The sequence below is a fragment of the Uloborus diversus genome, chromosome 4 (genome assembly GCF_026930045.1).
Source record: "Uloborus diversus isolate 005 chromosome 4, Udiv.v.3.1, whole genome shotgun sequence".
Taxonomy (NCBI): Eukaryota; Metazoa; Arthropoda; class Arachnida; order Araneae; family Uloboridae; genus Uloborus; species Uloborus diversus.
The window spans coordinates 143,407,739-143,426,508 of NC_072734.1; the positions used below are offsets into that span (position 1 = coordinate 143,407,739).

Below are 18,770 nucleotides of genomic sequence, written 5' to 3' on the forward strand. Positions count from 1 at the left end.
GTCGGCTAAAAAGCAAAAGGAGCTGTCAGTGCATTTTTGAAAACAGTGCTAGCAAAAGCGTCATGACATGATAGATCACCGGAAATTAATTCAGAAGTTTTCGAGAAAATTGTTACAGTCCAAGGCTTTAGCTGATAATTAAAGCAAATTAGGAACTAGAATCGAGGATACATGAATAACGGAGAATGTATCTAAGTCCTTTTTCGTGAACACATCAGTCATATATCTCAATTAGAAACATATCCATACGCACATTCTGATTAAATAACTAGTTTTTTTTCTCTCCTTTCTCCCTTGTGCTGTTAAGTTAAAAGAAATAGTCTTCTGAACTAAACATGAGGTTATAGCTAAGGAATTTCTTCCCCGTTAGTATTTTTTGTTTAAGGTTGATCTTATCATACATTGATGCGTTTACATTTAGAGTAAGAGAAAATGAACAATGAAGACATCTCTTCTAACTTAAGCAAGAAGCTAGTGCACTTTTTTTTTTATTAGAGACTAACAAACACTGTTTGCGCGCTCTTAGACCTTGTATAACCTTTAGTAGCCGAAAAGTTTGCGAGATTGAACTTAAAGGTAAGCTAGTGTTTCATGTTCTCAATATTTCAGAACTATTCTTATTTTACTACTGCATCACAGGAAATTATAACTTTCAAAAATGTGTTTGAAAATTTCAACAGAAAACTTGCTAAGTGACAGAAAAAAAGAAAAAGAAAAAAAAAACTACTGCAACTGAAACTATTTTATGACTAAATTATTATTTTTTTTTAAATTTCATTTGTGATCAAGTTTTTTAATAGCATATGAGTGAAGAATTTTCATACACCATTGCTTTACTGATGCATGAATTTCATATTTAATTGTATTTTAGTTTATGTCACGTTCAATTATTATTATTTTTTTTTACCTGAACTTGGAATGCTGCTGGGTTTTTGACATTGATTATTCAGTAGTCTTTATACAGCAACAATTCGCAGAGTATTTTCGATGCCAACAAAAGGCAAATATTAAAGACCCATTAAGTTCAAACTTTAAGTTTAAACTACATTGTTGAGGTCGAAATAAAATTTAAAGAGTACCTGGTACTTGTAATTTTATGTTTCCCGTTATACATTAAATTACGTAAAGATTTTTTCTCTAAATAATAAACGTTTAAGTATTATAAAATGAATAACCTAACTATAATGTTTAAGAAATGAGACATTAACTATTCAAAACAGATATTGATCTAATAATGTAGCTGGAAAATGAATTAATGAAAGATATCCCCCAAAAAAATGTCATGCTATAAGTTTTATCATACTTTCCCCGCTTTTTCCGTAAAAACTATAGCATACTTTGATTTTTTCAATTTTAAAAATGATGAAATATTTTAGCATTCTTATCGGGTCATTCCATGTGAACTGACATGGTTTTTCAAAACTTCCCCGCCTCACCATCTCCGATTTGGAAGAAATTTTACAGCAAGTAGACATGTCTTTGAAATTTACCTGAAATAATTTTTCAGTTTCCAAAATCTAAGTTCTAAGAACCAAGGATTAGTTAGAAAAACAGGGCTACAAAATAGCCCGACAGCTTTGGGAAACGAATTTTCAAGATTTAAGCTAAGCTAGCAGAAATTTTTATTTCACTGCAGGTTTGAAATTTTGGAAGCTTGAGGTACTTTTGGCTATTAATACTTTTCAGTAATTTTGTAAATTTATCCTCATTAGCTTTTGTGTAGAACACATGTAAAGCATGTTTTAGAAAGAAGGCAAGAAAAACGATATGATTTTTCCCCACCACCCTAGTGTAGCACGCATATAAACTTTCGACAAAATCTGGTTGAGAGATTTCCCCCCGGATTTTGGGTTCCTATGAACTGTAAGCAAAAATGCTTCAAAGACTTGTAGTTTGTAATTCTAAGGTCAAAATAAGCTTTTAATGGCTACAATTGGGGAGGGTAACTATTAATTTCGCAATTATATTGTCATCCAAAGTGGCTAACAAAATCCTTCACATGCAATATGGTCTGCTTCAAAACGCTGTAGCGCAAAATGGCCACCTTCTTTTTTTTTTCAGCACCATCAGAAAAAAAAAACAGATTTTATCCTATGAGAATTTTTTTATGGTATTCTTTCAGAAAAGAATTAAAAAAAATGAGCTTGAAAAACCGTTAATCTTTGTATAACAGATGATGATTGCTATGAAAACGAGTTTGTAGTTTTATCATATTCTTCACTAAAAATATCTGTTGTCAACACGAAAACATATTAAATCACATTTGATAAAATCAAAAATAATATTGAAAGTTTCATAGTGCCTTCAATGGAAAGGAGAAAATCATTGCTCACATTCGGGGCGCTGATAACAAATTCTTTGGTTTTTTTGGTCACTCCTGCACACAGTTCGTGTACATATGTGCAGCATATTCAGCACTAGATCATATCCTTGACCGGACCCTTAAGTGTCTTAATAAGGAGACCAGACACCAGAGTCCTAATAGTGTCAACCATGGCCTTATTAAACTGTTAAAAGCAGGGGTTCCAGACGAGTGAAAATATTCCCTCTAAGGTGAAAGCATAGTGCCTGAAGGTGCATCACAGGCTAGAAAATAGAGCAGAGGAGCCAGAACATCATGCAATCGCAGAAAGACTCATTGCGCATGCGCTTTTTGCCTTAGACATACATTCAACCACCTCAATATGGCGGACAAATGATGATTGCGTTTGTGTGTCTTCCACATTGAATGAAGTACACTATTGGATTAAAACCCAACTTTTCTAGGATTAATTATCCGAAATTACAAGTAAGTACAGCTTTTGATCACTTTGTAGCTTTTAGGGCTTTCAAACATAGTTAAGTGTTTAAAAGTGCATTTATTGCTTTTCACAGTAACCGTTAGTCTTCTAGTTCTCGTTTACCGTTACTATCGTGAAATTTCCATCATTCAAAACGCTACTAAAAATATCTGTCATTATTTTCTTGAATACTCGATAAGCAGCTTTTATTAGTCACCAAAAGAACCTTAATAAAAATGTTTCTTGTGCTTCGTAGATTATAACATAAAGATAGCGAAAAAAAAAAATCTCTCTCAGTCTAGCTCTTTTTTTCTTTTTTTTGCTTTTTCATTCAAGTGTTAGAATTATTTCCTGTTAGCAGTCCTCGAGAGCGTTAGAACTTTCTTTTGGTTTTTTATTTAACTGTTGAAAAACTTTATGTGCAGTTTCTTTTGTTACTCTTGATTAACGTTTATGAAACGATTTTGTTTTTCCGTAATTGTAATATCCCTGAATATTTTTGGCTCATCATTTAAATAATCCATAAGTACAGCTATGCTTCATTTTCGGAATACGTCAAGTTTTAGTAAATGTATAATTTCTCACATGTTTTAAATAATTACTCGTTTTTAAATTATAACGTATTTGTGACAGATCTTTGATACAAGTGAAGGGGTAGATATTTATTGTTTTATTAATTTTTAACATTACTTTTTGTAAAAAAAAAAAAAAAAAAAAAAAAACATCAGAACCCTGAATTTTTTCACATGTTTTTTAACGACCCCAGAGTTATTATTCATATTATTTATTTTATGATTCTTTAAGAAAACGATAAAGATTTCACCGGTCCGCAAAGTTTTTCATTTGCTTTTACCGCGCCCGTGGGTCAAAAGAGGTTGAGAAACACTGAGTTAGAGCACGATCAGATGAATTAACGCTATGAGCACTTCTTAACTATGTTGAAAACTCTGAAATATGATCAAATGCTGTAATTACATGTTTTAATCATTTCCAATACCGAGTTCAATGTGAAAAATGTCCAAAACGTAGAATATCATAAATCAAAACAAAACTAAAAAAAAAAAAGGTACACAACTGTATTTAAAAACGCACACAATACGGGGGAGGGGGGAGGAGGATCTATAGTAAGGGTGCCATTTCTCTCTCCGAAGGATCCTTTTTTTCACTCCGGCTGTCTAGTTTTTAAAAGGTGCCTGTTTTTCACCCTATTTAGAGGTGCGATTTCGGCTCCGTATTGGGTGCCGCTGGTGAACAAGCGTTTCTCCCCTGAAAGGTGCCGAATGCATCCTGTAGTTTTAACAGTGAGGCTACAGTCTACTTTTTTAGGTTTATCAAATCGGCGACATTTTTCTTTTTGAATCTGTCTACTAAATAAATAAGGCTTTCTAGAACAATCAACTTTTTTTTAAATCCAGTAAACTACAGTGTAATAAGAAGAAACAGAATTTACTATAAAATAAGATCAGGCAATTTCAACAAGACCCTTTTGTAATAACGGTTGCTAAACTGTTGTCTGTTGATAACAAATAACTTCTTGAACGCTGTATCATCAGTTTAGTTTTCTGATAACGATAAAATCACGACCTAATGAATTTTTGCTAACCAATATAGAAAAATGGGGAGAGGAGCCTTATTGGTCTACATTGGCGTTATTTGATTCATCCACTTTACTGTAAAACTAGATTTTCTCGTAAACGGCAGACATTTTTTTCTCTCATAATATGAAAGAACACCATTGAAAAAAAATTGTATCCCGATAGGAGCATTTACGCTCGGCAACTGCAACGCATTGACAGCGAGTGTTTTGAAAACTGAATTACGAAAAATGTGATTTTGAGTTATTTTTGTTTAGAGTTTATGACAAACTATAATACAAGAAAAAAATCTCCACTGCGATTTGTTCATGCGCACTACCTAAAAGTTAATAAGCTGAAACTCACACAAAAATACTATAACATATTAACAAACAAAATTATTGTAAGCTCTCTAGATTTCAGGCATCTAATTTAATAAAATGTTCTGCAAGCTTCTAAGCATGACAATTCGTTACTATAAGCTAATTCCCAATTTTGGTGCAATTTATTTGAGGGATCTCAGATCCCCAAGATTTGGATCTTGAAAGTTGAAAACTATCGTATGTTAGTTTCGTTTCTATAGCATGTCTACATCTCTGTAAAATTTCATCTAAATTGGAGATGGTTGGTTGCTGACAATGTTAAAAATCAGTTGACGTGGAATGACTCTATACCTGCATATTGAAGTATTGTTGCCAATCAAATATTAAACCTCGTCCATCGTTCAATTGTAGAACAGTTACATACTGCTCTGATTGGACTTCCATGTTGACACTGAGGAGATTTTCTCAAGCTCGAGAAGATAATTTTAGGAAGGCCGAACTGCTTTGGAACCAAGTTGTTGTTTAAGAGCACGTCATTGATGATTTTTGAGAAAATATACTATACATTAATTGGTAATTGAATTATAAAAATACAAACACAACGTCGAAATATTAGTGCCAGTAACAGTTAAATATCTGGCAATTTATTGCTGTGGTACAGAATTAAGCCACAAGGATTGCGGAGAATTTTCTGCTAAGACAGGCATTTGTAAATGCTGATATTCTACTTAATGGGTGTTCGGTTGGAGTATATTTCCTATTATTACGCAAAACTAATCACACAAGGCCCTTTGTTTTCAAGCTGTGCTGAATATGGGCAATATCGTCCACATGGCCAATTGTATTACGGGGGCAAGAAAATATAAGGGCACATAATTACATTAATGCGCAAAATTCGACCACTTTCTCTAATTAGTCTGTATCTAGTGCGCCATATACACATATATATACTACAGTAAAACCTGTAAAGTTGACCACCTTTGTAAGTTGACCACCCGTCTATGTTGACCGCTTTTGTCAGGAACGGAATTAGTCCTATCTTATATAATGAAAGAAAACCTCTGTAACTTGACCACCTCTCTATCTTGACCACCTGTCTATCTTGACCACTAATAAACCCCAAGTTTGGTTTGGAGTATTGTAAAAAACCCTTTGTAAGTTGACCACTTGGTTTATTTTTAAAAATTTTATTCAACAAATTATTATTTTTATTATTTTTTTTATAACTTTCCAAGAATATTTTTGATGCCAGACCAGCATTTTACCAACTAATGAAACAGCAGCATAACTAAACCTCCTTTTGAGTTTAACCACATGGGAAAACTACTAAGAACCCTTTTATTCTCCAAACTTGTTTTCCTTTTGTTGTTAAACGAAAAAAAATTTATTTTTTGATTAACTATAATTTTTTAGGAACTATTAATATAAAATGATTAACTTTTCATAAACAATAAGACTTTTTTTTGATCAATTTACTGAAATTTTAAATTTTCATAACATACTATACATCATTCTGGGAAAATAATCTCTAAAAATATTCGAATAACATTTTATATTATTGATTCAAAGTAATGCTAAACAATGAAAGTGAGTTGAACAGAAAGAGTAAGTGTCAATTAGGCAAAAAATGAATGCATGGTGCAAGACTTACAAAAAAATAAATAAATAAATAAATAAATAAATAATAATAATCATCATCGTTACCCCCTTTATAAGTTGACCACCTGTCTAAGTTGACCACCAAAGTATTGCACCGCAAGTGGTCAACTTACACAGGTTTCACTGTATTTGCTTTCGTTCAAAAAAAAAAAAAAAAAATACTGCATAGATATGTAGCATAAATTACACCAATGCATCTTTATTTTCTACTTAAACGAATTTCGCTATTCACAATACTCTAATAAACGATACACGTTTATCGGAAATAGGGTAAAGAGGAATAAATAATAGGCAAAAACCACATCTATGAAACAAATTTTATATTCAATGGTCTTACCGTTTTCCCGGAGCTCACACGTAGACAAACAAACATACAAGAATCTTATTTATAATTAATATTCAGGGTTCGGCAAAAAAAAAAAAAAAAAAACCGGACAAGCAATTTTTCATTTGTTTTTATTAAAAATAAATAAATTTAAAAAAACAGTAGTAATATGAGTAGATCTTAAGTAATCAATAAATGCAATTCTTTTCTAACTGGCCGACGTTTACAGTTATACAGATGCGCAATCGCTTATTGAAATTTTCAGACTTTGGTCTCAAGTCTTTTACCTTAATCTGTCCTATTCCTGCCAAAGCAATTGATTTAGAGAGTCCATGCTTTTGTGTCATTTAGGCTAGATCCTAGACTCGAAAACAGGCCATACACTGTAATCCATGAGATTGAGGTCTATACAGTAGAATCCCTTCTCTACAGATATATTATCAAGAAAATGCACCTTACACCACTCTGGTATGTTTGGGGTAGTGAGCTGGTGAAAAGTTTTTAAAAGGAACGTTCAGTCTACATTGCTTAAGTACTTATTGGCTCACAGAAGTACAACAAGTTCTAAAATGCCCCGCGGGTGCACTTTTTGATTCATTTTGACGAATTCATCCACAAAAACCAGATTTTTGTTTTGCCGCTTGTACAAATTCCGCCACACACCACGACCAATTTCGAATTTTGGTGATATTCAGCATTTGCCAAGGTGCATGGAGTGTCTGTATACCAACTTCTATCGTTTTGAGAGTTATGAGCTGGTTGAACAGTAAAGAGTTTTCTCAGCAATGAAAGGAATATCTCCCAGCGGTGACTTGCGGTCCGTCTCAAAATTTTCTGGCATCTTAGGAGCAGCACGAGTTTGTTGTTTTAATATAAAGACTGAACTTTTGGAATCTGTAAAATGTTTGTCTGAGCTCCATTTTTGCCCTTAGCCGCACTGATCGGTCATATATTCCCGTTTCACCATAGACCGCTCTCATGGAAACTCAGGGATTTCATTGTTGCTTTTTGTTGGCCTCACAATGAACATAAGTGTTCACTCTTCGTTTTTGTGCCCTTTCTGGACGCCGACTATCATTTCCAGGCTCCTTGAAACAGCATATTGCATCGAACCCCATTTTCTGAGGTACATCAAGCAAACAAACTGTCGTTGTCCTTGGTAAAACAGCTTTAAAATAACAGATATTTTGCTTGACATTGTAAAAATCACCCCCTCCCCCAAATAAAAATCTAGGAGATTGATTATAAATTGATTTCTAACTGAAGTGAGAGACAAAGAGAAAAAAACACACTCATTGAAAAGAAATTAGCTTACTTCCATTTAATGTTGCAAAGTTTACCGCACCTTGTATTTATTACCTATGCAATATGTAGAGATAGATCTCATTTGGTAATTTTTATTAATTTCTTATGTTTCAGAAAATTATGGAACATCATAAAGTTATCCTGGGAACATTGGATTACATCATTATCGTATTCATGCTTCTCGTTTCAGTAGGCATTGGTATTTATTTCCGCTTTGCAGGACAAAAGCAAAGAACAATTGATGAATATCTGTTGGCAGGGAAGAATATGACCATCTTTCCTGTAGCATTTTCTCTCATGGCTTCTTATATATCAGGTGTTGTAGTACTTGGTTTACCAGCTGAGATTTACCGGTTTGGAACTGCTTTTAGTTTTATTATTATCGGTGCTGTGGTTGGCACGTTTCTGGCATCAGTTATCTTCCTACCAGTATTTTTTCAAATTCAAGCACCAACAACATATGAAGTAAGTATTCCGTTTCGATAATTCTCATGAATGCATTATTTTTTAATTTACCACCATTTGCTTTTTTGTGGAATGCTATATACATATGATACAAAACCTCAGGATGGGCCCATAAATGCTTGAAAAAAGAAGAAAAAAAGTACAAATGAGGGAGCGAGCCTGCTCATTCGTTTTAATGGAGAGATATCATAAAACTACTTTATGCAGCACAATTTTAAACATCAACCCTCTATAGGTACACACGTGAACGGTTGAAAACTTTTTTAGAAATATCAGAAAGTAAAAAAATAATTTTTAAAAATGTCTCAGTAATTCCATGTCACAAAAAAAAGATTATTCAATCATGGGGACATTTTCATGCTGACAATTTGATAATGTTTTTTGAAATATAAAGAAAGGGAAAAATATTTATATGTGTCTTCCCTTTCCTTGTAATACAAGTTAATGACTTTTTAATTTTTTGGCGGTTTTTACACTTATTTATTACACAAACGTCAATGGATTTTAAGAAAACAAATTGCTGAAGGATTTCAATAACTGAACTCTAGGCAATTTTTTTAATTGTCACCGTTTTTTGATGCCAACGACTACATATTAATGTTTCTCGACTTTGACAACGTAAACAAAATAAAACAATTAGTGTTTGAAATTTGCCGGTAGCGCCAAAATCTTAGTAACCGAAACAACATTGCCTAAAGTGCAAAACATATACTTTTAGTTGTTTATTTATTTATTTATTTAGTATTATTATTATTATTTTTTTTTTCTTTTTTGACTGATTCCTTAACCACCAACAAAAGAACCTAAAAGCTTTAGTCAATATATAAAGTACTCCGCCTTTTAAAAATAGTTCGAACAACAATTTTTAGCTCCATTTTCTGAACTCCGCAATCGGTGACATATTCTTTTGGACTAAAATTAGTGCCAAAATAATATGTAAGTACCTTTTTCAAAGTAGGGTAGATGGGGCACTATGCAAAGCATCCCAAAACGATTGTAGCAAATTAAGTCACATTTTCAATGCAAGAACCCAGAATAAATGAAGTTTTCCAAAATGATTAAGAGAAATATCGCGGGATTACATACCGCTACGTTTTTAACAGTTCCTACTCAAAGACCACATAAGAAAAGTTAGATACAATGTGCAATAAATAAATAAATAAAATAAAATAAATAAATAAATATTAATAACAATTATAAATACGTAATCATTTTAAACAAGGAATTTTAATTTCATATTTTGAAAATTCTTTAATACGAGTCCATGCATAAATAAATAAATGTCGTATAAATGTCGTGCTTTCACTTTTCAACGACTATTATTTGGCTCTTTCAAACTTACTTAGGATTCACATTAAAAAGTGGAATTGCTCAATGCTCGCAAAGATTTCCAAAATCCCACTCAAAAAAATCCATTTACATAATGTTATCATTAAATTTCCACCTAACATTTCGGCTAAAGTAAACTATTGCTGCTTGGAATTTTCCTAAGTGATAAATTAACTTATTGCTGTTTTAGTTTTATGGTAAGGATGGAGCTCTATTTTTTTTTTATCGCGTAAGTGCGATGTGTTATGAGTTCTTTTCATTGAGAAAGGAAACAAACGCAAATAACTATTGTTTTTCATAATTATTACTAGTGCAAGTAGCACCGAGTATTTTTGAATAAATTATATGCAAAAACAGTAGTTTTTCAAAAGCCGGGGAGAGGGGCAATTGACCCCCCCCCCCCCTAAATGACGGGCTTGCTAGCTAGTTTATTTAGAAATTCACCATTGGACCTAGGAGAGAAGGGGAGGGGTGAATGAAGAAAACTTAAATTATGTATTGGAGGAAAAAATATTTGGTATTAGGACCTTGCCATCTTAGAAAACGTCTATGTTGCTATAGCTTCAGAGTAGGAACATCAAAAACTCTGTACATTTGTACGCCGAATCAGGACACCAAAAATATTGTTTATCCTCATAAGTTAAGCTAACTGTAAGTATTATATTAAACCATTTAAATTTCTTTCGATTGCATAAAAATAGTCTCAATAGTTGTTCATTCATGAAAATTATATTTTAATTGTTTATTATTCATCAATTTCTACCAGCAAGAGAAAGTCTATTATTATGATTAATTCCTCATCTTGCCACATTTTGTGAAACGCATTATAGATTAAAACATCCAAACCCACCATAAAGAAATAAAATATGTATCTATAGATAGGCAAACATCTGCCAGGTTCTTCTAGTATATATATTTAATACAAAAACAAATCTTTATTCTCTTTTTTAGTACCTTGAAAGACGGTTTGGAAAATTAGCCCGAAAATTGTGCTCTTTTGCTTTTGTTGTACAATCGGTAAGTATTACAATAAAATAACTACTATAAATTCTTATTCTTTACGATTCTAAAAAAACTTACAATTCAATACATTGAAACATATATTTTTTACATTACACACAAAACATAGCATCTCACTTCCCTTTTTGTTTGAGCAATCAATTGTGCTGATTATTTTCACAGTACCAGAGACTGGGTACAGTGACAAGTAAATTGTTAAACATAAAAGCAGTTACGGTGATCACTGAAAGACGGGCTTTTTCTATAAAATCTTATGTATTTTATATTTCCATTTTTCTTATTTTTTTCACTTATATTAAGCACCAATACAAAACTTTATGTAATATTCTTACTATTTTTAAATCAAATAATGAAATCAAAACCTTTCTAGACATAATTTTTTCATATACGAAATTGTTAACAATTTTTTTCGACTGTATCAACTTGACCAACGCGGGTCAAGTTATACACATTAATAAACTGTTATACTCACGTAATAAGCTACAAGATGAAGTTTTTAAGAGTTGTTCATAAAGAGAAATCGCATGAGATGTTTGAAGTGTTAATCCGAGATAGATGAAAATTGTAAATCTGATTTACAGCTAACTCAAACAAAAAAAAAAAAAAAAAAAAAACGGATACATTCTTAGCATTACGCTCTTTCAATGACTTTAGAAATAGTTCCTATCTTCAAGGGTTTTTTTTTTTTTTTGGTAATTTCTCAGCAATTCTGAAAGAAAAAACGCTTAAATTGTGGAGTGGAATCCCCCCCCCCCTGTCAACTTGATCCAAACGCGCAAAATCAATTTAACCCAAAAATCGCAGTTAGGCTAACTCAGAAAAGGTTAAAAGACAGCTGTGAATATAAACAACTTCTCTAGGGTAAAATCATACCTCCGAACCAAGGAACACAGTGGTACATTGCTTAACATGATAAAATTACTTAAACACCCTGTACGACGGTTGAAATCCAATCAAAAGAATTTACTTTGGTGCACAAGAAATGACTTCTTTAGAATAAATCTCAGACAAAAGAAGACTGAAGTAGGTCAAAACAGTCTATAGTGTGGGCAAACCTAACCTAGCATCATTATAATGGTGTGATTAGGAACTGCGTAGTCTTCACAACGCTGACAGGTTGAGTTTTTCTCAACCATTTGTCTGTTACTTTCTCATAAGACTCTTAGTTCTGTGTGCATATACACTAAAGAAATGAAGCTAGTGTATCACCTGGAGCCGGTTTTCCCTGATCATCTACCGTAACTGACGTTCGCGTCTTTTTTAAACCCATTCTTTAAATAAGTACATAACTTGTGTCGTTTTTTTATTGTGTCTCTTCGAGAATGGTTATGACTTACGGTTCAAACCAGTGTTTGGAGTTAGTAGTTCTTTTCGGTAAATATTTAGTGCGACTGAAACATTCGAGAAATTAGTATGAATTTCTTTAGCAATGTATAAATGAAGAAGTTGAAGGAGAATTCGTATCTATAATAAAATTCATGGAAAAGAATATTTGACGTAAAAAAATTACAAAAACACTTTCCAATTATTTTTTTTTTCTAAGGCATTGTGCAAACTTTTGGTCGGTTTCAAAAAAAAATTACCACTTGTTTCTTACTAACAGTTAAAGCACGTATAATGCCTGAACTCCCAGGAGGATTTGTTTTTAACACATTTTATTGGAGGTATCTTTTGACCTAAGTACTAAAAGATACATTTTTAAAAGTATTTTTTGAACAATTAAAAAACTAACATTAGCTGCTACTATACGTCGGTTTGAGTTTTATAAAATGTTAACCCATAATAACGGAAATTAAAAAAGCGTTTAATGTATCATTAATTCTGCATTCTATATGTTGTTTCAAAACATTTGCTATTTCAGGTACTTTTTATGGCCGTAGTAATTTATGCTCCAGGTCTTGCTTTAAATGCAGTAACGAATCTGTCCATGTGGGTGTCTGTTGTATCCATAACTGCTGTTTGCACCTTCTACTGCGCTTTAGTAAGTACTCTTCACACTAAATATACAATACTAGTGCGACATGCTGTAAATGTAATATGCAAAAATTTCTTTTGAGGAATCTTTGCATAAAATTTTTCATACAACTAAATGCATAAAATTGAGAACAAAAAAGTTAACTGTATTTTCTTTGAATTTTAGGGGGGAATGAAAGCTGTGCTGTGGACAGATGTTTTTCAAGTTTTTCTTATGTTTTTGTGCGTTATTGCAGTTGTAATTAAAGGCTGCATTGAAGTTGGAGGCCTCAAATCCGTTTTTAAAATCGCTGATGAAGGAGAAAGACTTTCAGTGCCGGGGTCTGTGATGTTATGTTTTTCTTTTAGTTTATGTTTAGTTTCACTTTCACACAAAAAGACAAAATTTATCGTATTTTTTAAGTTAAGTTAGCTTTGTTTTTTCATAAAAATGTAGGGTAAGGTTGCCATCAATGAACCGGATGACCACTAAAGTAGTGCAGCGCAAGTGGTCAACTTACACAGGTTTTACTGTACTACATTTCTAAACCATCACCATTACATTCCAGCTATATTTTTAAAATCTGACCCAACTCGATATGTAATGTAAGACGAACAACGTTAAAAGAAGCACAAATTTGCAAATTACAGCAGACATTACTGTTCAGCACAAAGGTATTTATTTATCCAACTCTATATGGTTTTACAAGCATCCAATTCAGCAATAAAAAGTATACTTAAACTAAAAAACGATCAGTGAGTCAGCTCGTGCTAATATTTTATCTTCGAAACATGGGACTCCTGTGAAAATATCGCTAAAAATAAAATAAATGAGCAAAACAAATTTTTGAAAAGAAAAAAACTCGGAACCTGCAATCAAAAATGTGCTTAAAGGGGAAAAGAAAGTGAAAAAACGAGAAATTCTTAAAAGTTGAAAAAGAAAAAAAAAACTATTTTTCCTTCAGAAGTGTATAAATAACTCATACGAGCAAAAACGGTACAAAATGGTTGTTAACAAGCAAAAGAACATCAAGATATAAGAACAATTTTTTTCTTGTTTTAACTTAAATTAAAAACTTTTTAATCAACCAAGAAATTTCGAATGAAAATCATGATGCTTTAAAAAATCAGTTCTATCTATTGGAATGAAAATTAAAAACGTGCGAGGCGTTTTTGGCTCCAAAACAGGAATTTTATTAGAAAATTTTAACCTTAAATTGTAAATAAAAAAGAACAAAATGGATTGAAAAACTAACCCCCCCCCCTTTTTTTTGTAAATCTACGGCGAAACCATTTGAATTGCATACATTTCGCTCCTCTTCTCTTGTATTTTTCTAAAACCTTAGGAGGGGCATGTTGAAATTATTGCAAAAAAAAAAAAAAAAAGATGCAGAACTTCAACATGGAAAAATTTATTATCAATTTTAATTAGGTGTTAAATATGATTAAATTATTTTAATATGCGTTAGACACAGATCATTTTAGCAATAATTATTATAAATCAGTTCAACATTTTTTGTGTCTTAAAATAAGGGTCCACAAAAAAAAAAAAAATCTCTGGTCCCCACAGGAACTAAGGTTTCCCCTTAAGACACAAGGTTTATTTTTCGGACCATTCTAAGAAAAAGCAGACATTTTGTCTGAAGATTTCCAAACGAAATACGTATTTATCAAGAGCAAGACAAATTTAATTTTCTGTGGTACGTTCACTATGTGTTTTTTCTTAAAACTAGAACTAAAAAATAATTATTTAGGGAAGCAAAATAAGTAAAAACACAATTTACAACAGTAGGGGAGACTGTTGTACCTTGGACCGCTTCTAAAATTTTTTGGTTTGGCGCAAGGTACACCATTGGTCAAGGTACAACAGTCTCCCCTGTATTTGGAGGGCATATTGCTAAAATTGAGAATTCTAAAGCTATCCAAAATTGTGTGAGTGCTCGTGAGAAATGAACTTTCATTCAAAATGTAAAAAATACAAGATGTATTCAAAAAACATTTTTTGCTGAACAAGTCACATAAGTGAAGTCCTTTTACTTGGTTAACTTTTATACATTTATTTTTTAACTTTAAACTTTATTCCTTAAAGTTAAGGAATAACCTTAAAGTTCAGTCTTTATTACTAATTTGTATTATACAGCTTCTAACATTAAAGTGCAGTGAATGAAGTCAGAACAGCCGAACTGGCAACACTAGCGAAACAAAAGGCTGTACTGACGTAGCGGCAAGTATTGACCATCCGCCCCATCCACCATTGCTCAGTTTTGCGTCGTTTGGGTTCCATGTAAGACTTGTTCATTGCTTAGAGCGTTGGTTCTCAACTGAGAAAATTATAATAAATAAAGAAAAGATTCATTTAAAATCTATCTAAACAGTTCCTGGCAAAAAAACGAGAGTGCGGCAAATTCAACAGCCACCGTACTCACCAGATCTCAATCATCCTGACTTCTTCTTATTCCCACGACTCAAACTGGCTTTGAAAGGAAAAAGATTTGATAATATGACTGTTGTCCTATGAAAAGGGGCTAGGCTTTTAAACTCATTCATGAATAAGGCTTCTTGCAAAGTTTACAACAAATCTCAGCGGTATACTATGGGAGGTTACTAATTCAGCAACGTAAATGTTAAAGGATTATTCGCCGAATTTATTGTCAGCGGTTGTATATAAAATATGAGGTAAAATTGAGTTCAAATTGTCCCCACACGTGACGGTGGAGTTACTCACTACCAGGTATAGTTCGTAAACTTAAGCAGTTAATCTACTGCTTTTAAGCGAAGAGAACATTAATTTCTGGAATCAAAATCGTCAAATAAAGTGAGTTTTCTGAAAAACAAATAAAACCCAATACGAATCTATTTATTATTGTTTTTTTATTTACAGAATGAAATTTGATCCTGTTATTCGCTATACTATGATCAACTTGTTTCTATACGGAATGATTAATTCTTTATCGATTTATGGAACAAGTCAAATTCAAGTGCAAAGACTACTGACAATTCAAAATCTTTCAAGATCTAGAAAGTAAGTACCACTTCAAAATATTACCTTATTCTAAATGCGTAGTTTTTTCAGATGTAAATACGTACTTTGTTCTGTAAAGTAAAAATTAAGAACTACTTGAAAAAAATTCCAGAGACGGGAGCTCCATCCAAAAGCATTATACAAGTATTAGTTTTCATTGCTTATGCTCATCTACTTAATACTTAACACTCCGGGGATCGTCGTACCTACCACTATTTTGTGGTTTAATTAATTGGATGGGGCTTAGAAGACAGCTTTGATTTCCTAATCGAAAATCAGAACCCGAATAATCCCTGATCCAGGACCCCCAGAGGCATCGTTTCACTTGGAGGACTTTCTGACCAAGACATATTTAACGTAACCCATTAACCAATGGCGAACACGGAGGATCTTGGGCCGGCTGGCATCGAACCTTTGGTTACAAGTCCGATGCCTTATCGATCAGGTCACCACGACTTTAATTGAGTTAAGTTACAGTAACTTACGATAAATTATATTTTATTGCATATGTATTTAATTCTACTGCTCTTATTGCCCTCAGGAGCAACTTTTTTGAAATTTCGTTACATATTTCAACACTGTAAAAAAATGTGCAAGGTTACCAGTATTAACGGGTGTAACGTTAAACAAATTCTGAAGTGTGTAGTATCATTGTTTAAAAAACTCAAATTGTTGGAGGGACCTTGCACAATGGTTTCAGTAGAATTCAAAGTGCAGCTGTAAAGATCCGAATCGACGCAGAGCAAGAAATCTCTTATCAGCGAAAAAAAAAAGAAAATTGGCCTTTGTGGCCGAGCGGTAAAATTTCTTGCTTTGCGACCTGTCTGTGAGATTCGCGGTGTGGGTTTGCACACCATTTAGGTTATTTCATTTCTTAGTTCAATGAAACTGTCTTGTTTTTATATTGAAATAACTTTAAAATAATAGATGTACATACATTGTGAAAAAGCATAAACTTGGTAAATCTTTACTAATAATAAAGCTCAAAGTCCCTCTGTCTGTAGGATGTCTGGATGTCTGGATCTCTGTGACGCGCAAAGCGCCTAGACCGTTCGGCCGATTTTCATAGAATTTGGCACAAAGTTAGTTTGTAGCATGGGGGTGTGTACCTCAAAGCGATTTTTCGCAAATTCGATGTGGTTCTTTTTATATTCAAATTATAAGAACAAAATTTTTATAAAATGGACGAGTAAATTACGAAATTATCATAACGTGGAACTGTAAATTGGGCACAAGCCAATTGGCGAGATACGAAATTATCATAACGTGTGACTGTGACATGGGTACAAGCCAACTGATGAGAAAATTCACCATACATTATTTGTAAATATACAGGCGAACCAAAAGATCTTTTAATTTTTCTATTACGGACAAAGCCGTGCGGGTACCACTAGTACTGAATAAACGAATAATTAAAAGTGAGCTGTAAATCTAATCCCCTAGATCAATTTTTGTTTTTTTATTGTTTTAACGAAGTTTCATGAATTGTAACCTATTAATTTATTTTTGTACTTTATAAAGAAATTATTACTTGCCCATTTAATATATCTGGATAATTTAAACCATCGAATAGTGAACATGAAGTATAAGTCTACTTACAATGAAAATGAGTACCCGTTCAAGAAAGTCAGATGAAAGCTTTATTTGTGCTACTGTGTAACCTTTCGTGCACTTACAGAAAATACGGTTGTAACCTTGCGTAGAAATGAGTGAGACGTTACGTTATAGTTACATTACCATGGTGTAACATTCCACAAGCGATGTGTAACTTTATTCCAGTTATATCAGTTAAGTTACCCCAGAGCAGTGGAAACATTTAAGCTGCCACCGATTTTATCGAGAAAGTTTGCTCATTTTTTTACAGTGAAATTATGCTATTTAATGTTGCTTCTTTTGTTTCTCACTTCAAGGATTTAAAAGGTATTTAACGTGTATCGTGTTTTTCTTTTCTCTTTCTAGAGCAATTTATTTGAACATTCCGCTTATGGCAGTCTTTGCAGTACTTAACTGCTTCATAGGTGTTGTACTGTACGCCTATTATGCTAAATGTAACCCCATGACATCTCCAGAAAAACCCATATCTTCTGCAGATCAGGTGATATTAATTTCTTTGTCTTTAAAACAAAATTAATAATACATAGGATATTGACAATTTCAATATCAAATTTCGGATTTGCTACAGTTTAATTTTTAACTAACTACAAAAAAGGGATTTCCTTCCGTAATGCAGTGTTTATTGTATTCATTTGTTTCGTGCAATAAAAGTTTCTTATTGAATAAAATGAGTTTGCTGATCATCTTTTAATACAGAGGTGGCTAACCCATTGCCCGCGGGACGTATTCAACCAGCAAAAATAACCCATGTTTGGCCTCTTTGGTCAAGTAATGGAATAGCCTGCTTGGATCAGTAATTTGAATCGAATACCGTCCAAAACAATCACGAAATAGTGCTAAATAATTCGGTAGCAACCTTCACTGAAGCACAACCAGTCAAATTGCTTCCGCAGCATACTACTGCTATTCACTAAAATGATAAAAGCAGTAAATGTTCGGAATTACAAATTTGGAGCCACATGTTTAGAATTTGTTTTCTAAAAAACAGATGCATATTTTGCTTAAATAAATAATACACATCAAGTAGAGATAAAATAACTTGGTTTGTAATTTCCTACCTTTCCCGTGTTATCTGGAAAAATATTCAAATTTTATATCTTCCGTTATACATCCACTTTAATATAAAATGCGGCCCTCGTGTAAAAAAAAAAGTTGGACACCACTGTTTCAATTGTTAGCGACAGATCTCCATAAGGTTCCGCACATCCGATTAAACTTGGAATTATTATCAATTATCGAGGAATATATGGATTCTGAATCAGTATAGTACACGTAAACTTACAAATAATATTCGTTTTATTTAATGAATTACATAGTTGATCTTTAGTAAATAATAATTAAATAGTTGTGCAACTCTTAGATGATATAAACGAATGTAACTTTACTTAGTCGTTCACCATT

General features: G+C 32.6%; 1 protein-coding gene across 1 annotated transcript in view; it reads left to right on the plus strand.

Moving 5' to 3' along the window:
• Positions 1 to 349: 349 nt before the first annotated feature.
• Positions 350 to 18,770, plus strand: part of LOC129221098 (putative sodium-dependent multivitamin transporter) — a gene marked incomplete in the record, with an annotated part of 32,421 nt that continues 14,000 nt past the window's right edge. Inside the window, 7 exon segments of the mRNA XM_054855544.1 lie at positions 350 to 576; positions 8,081 to 8,431; positions 10,712 to 10,777; positions 12,642 to 12,761; positions 12,921 to 13,075; positions 15,615 to 15,755; positions 17,715 to 17,850. Coding sequence (XP_054711519.1) covers positions 8,087 to 8,431; positions 10,712 to 10,777; positions 12,642 to 12,761; positions 12,921 to 13,075; positions 15,615 to 15,755; positions 17,715 to 17,850 — 963 coding nt within the window.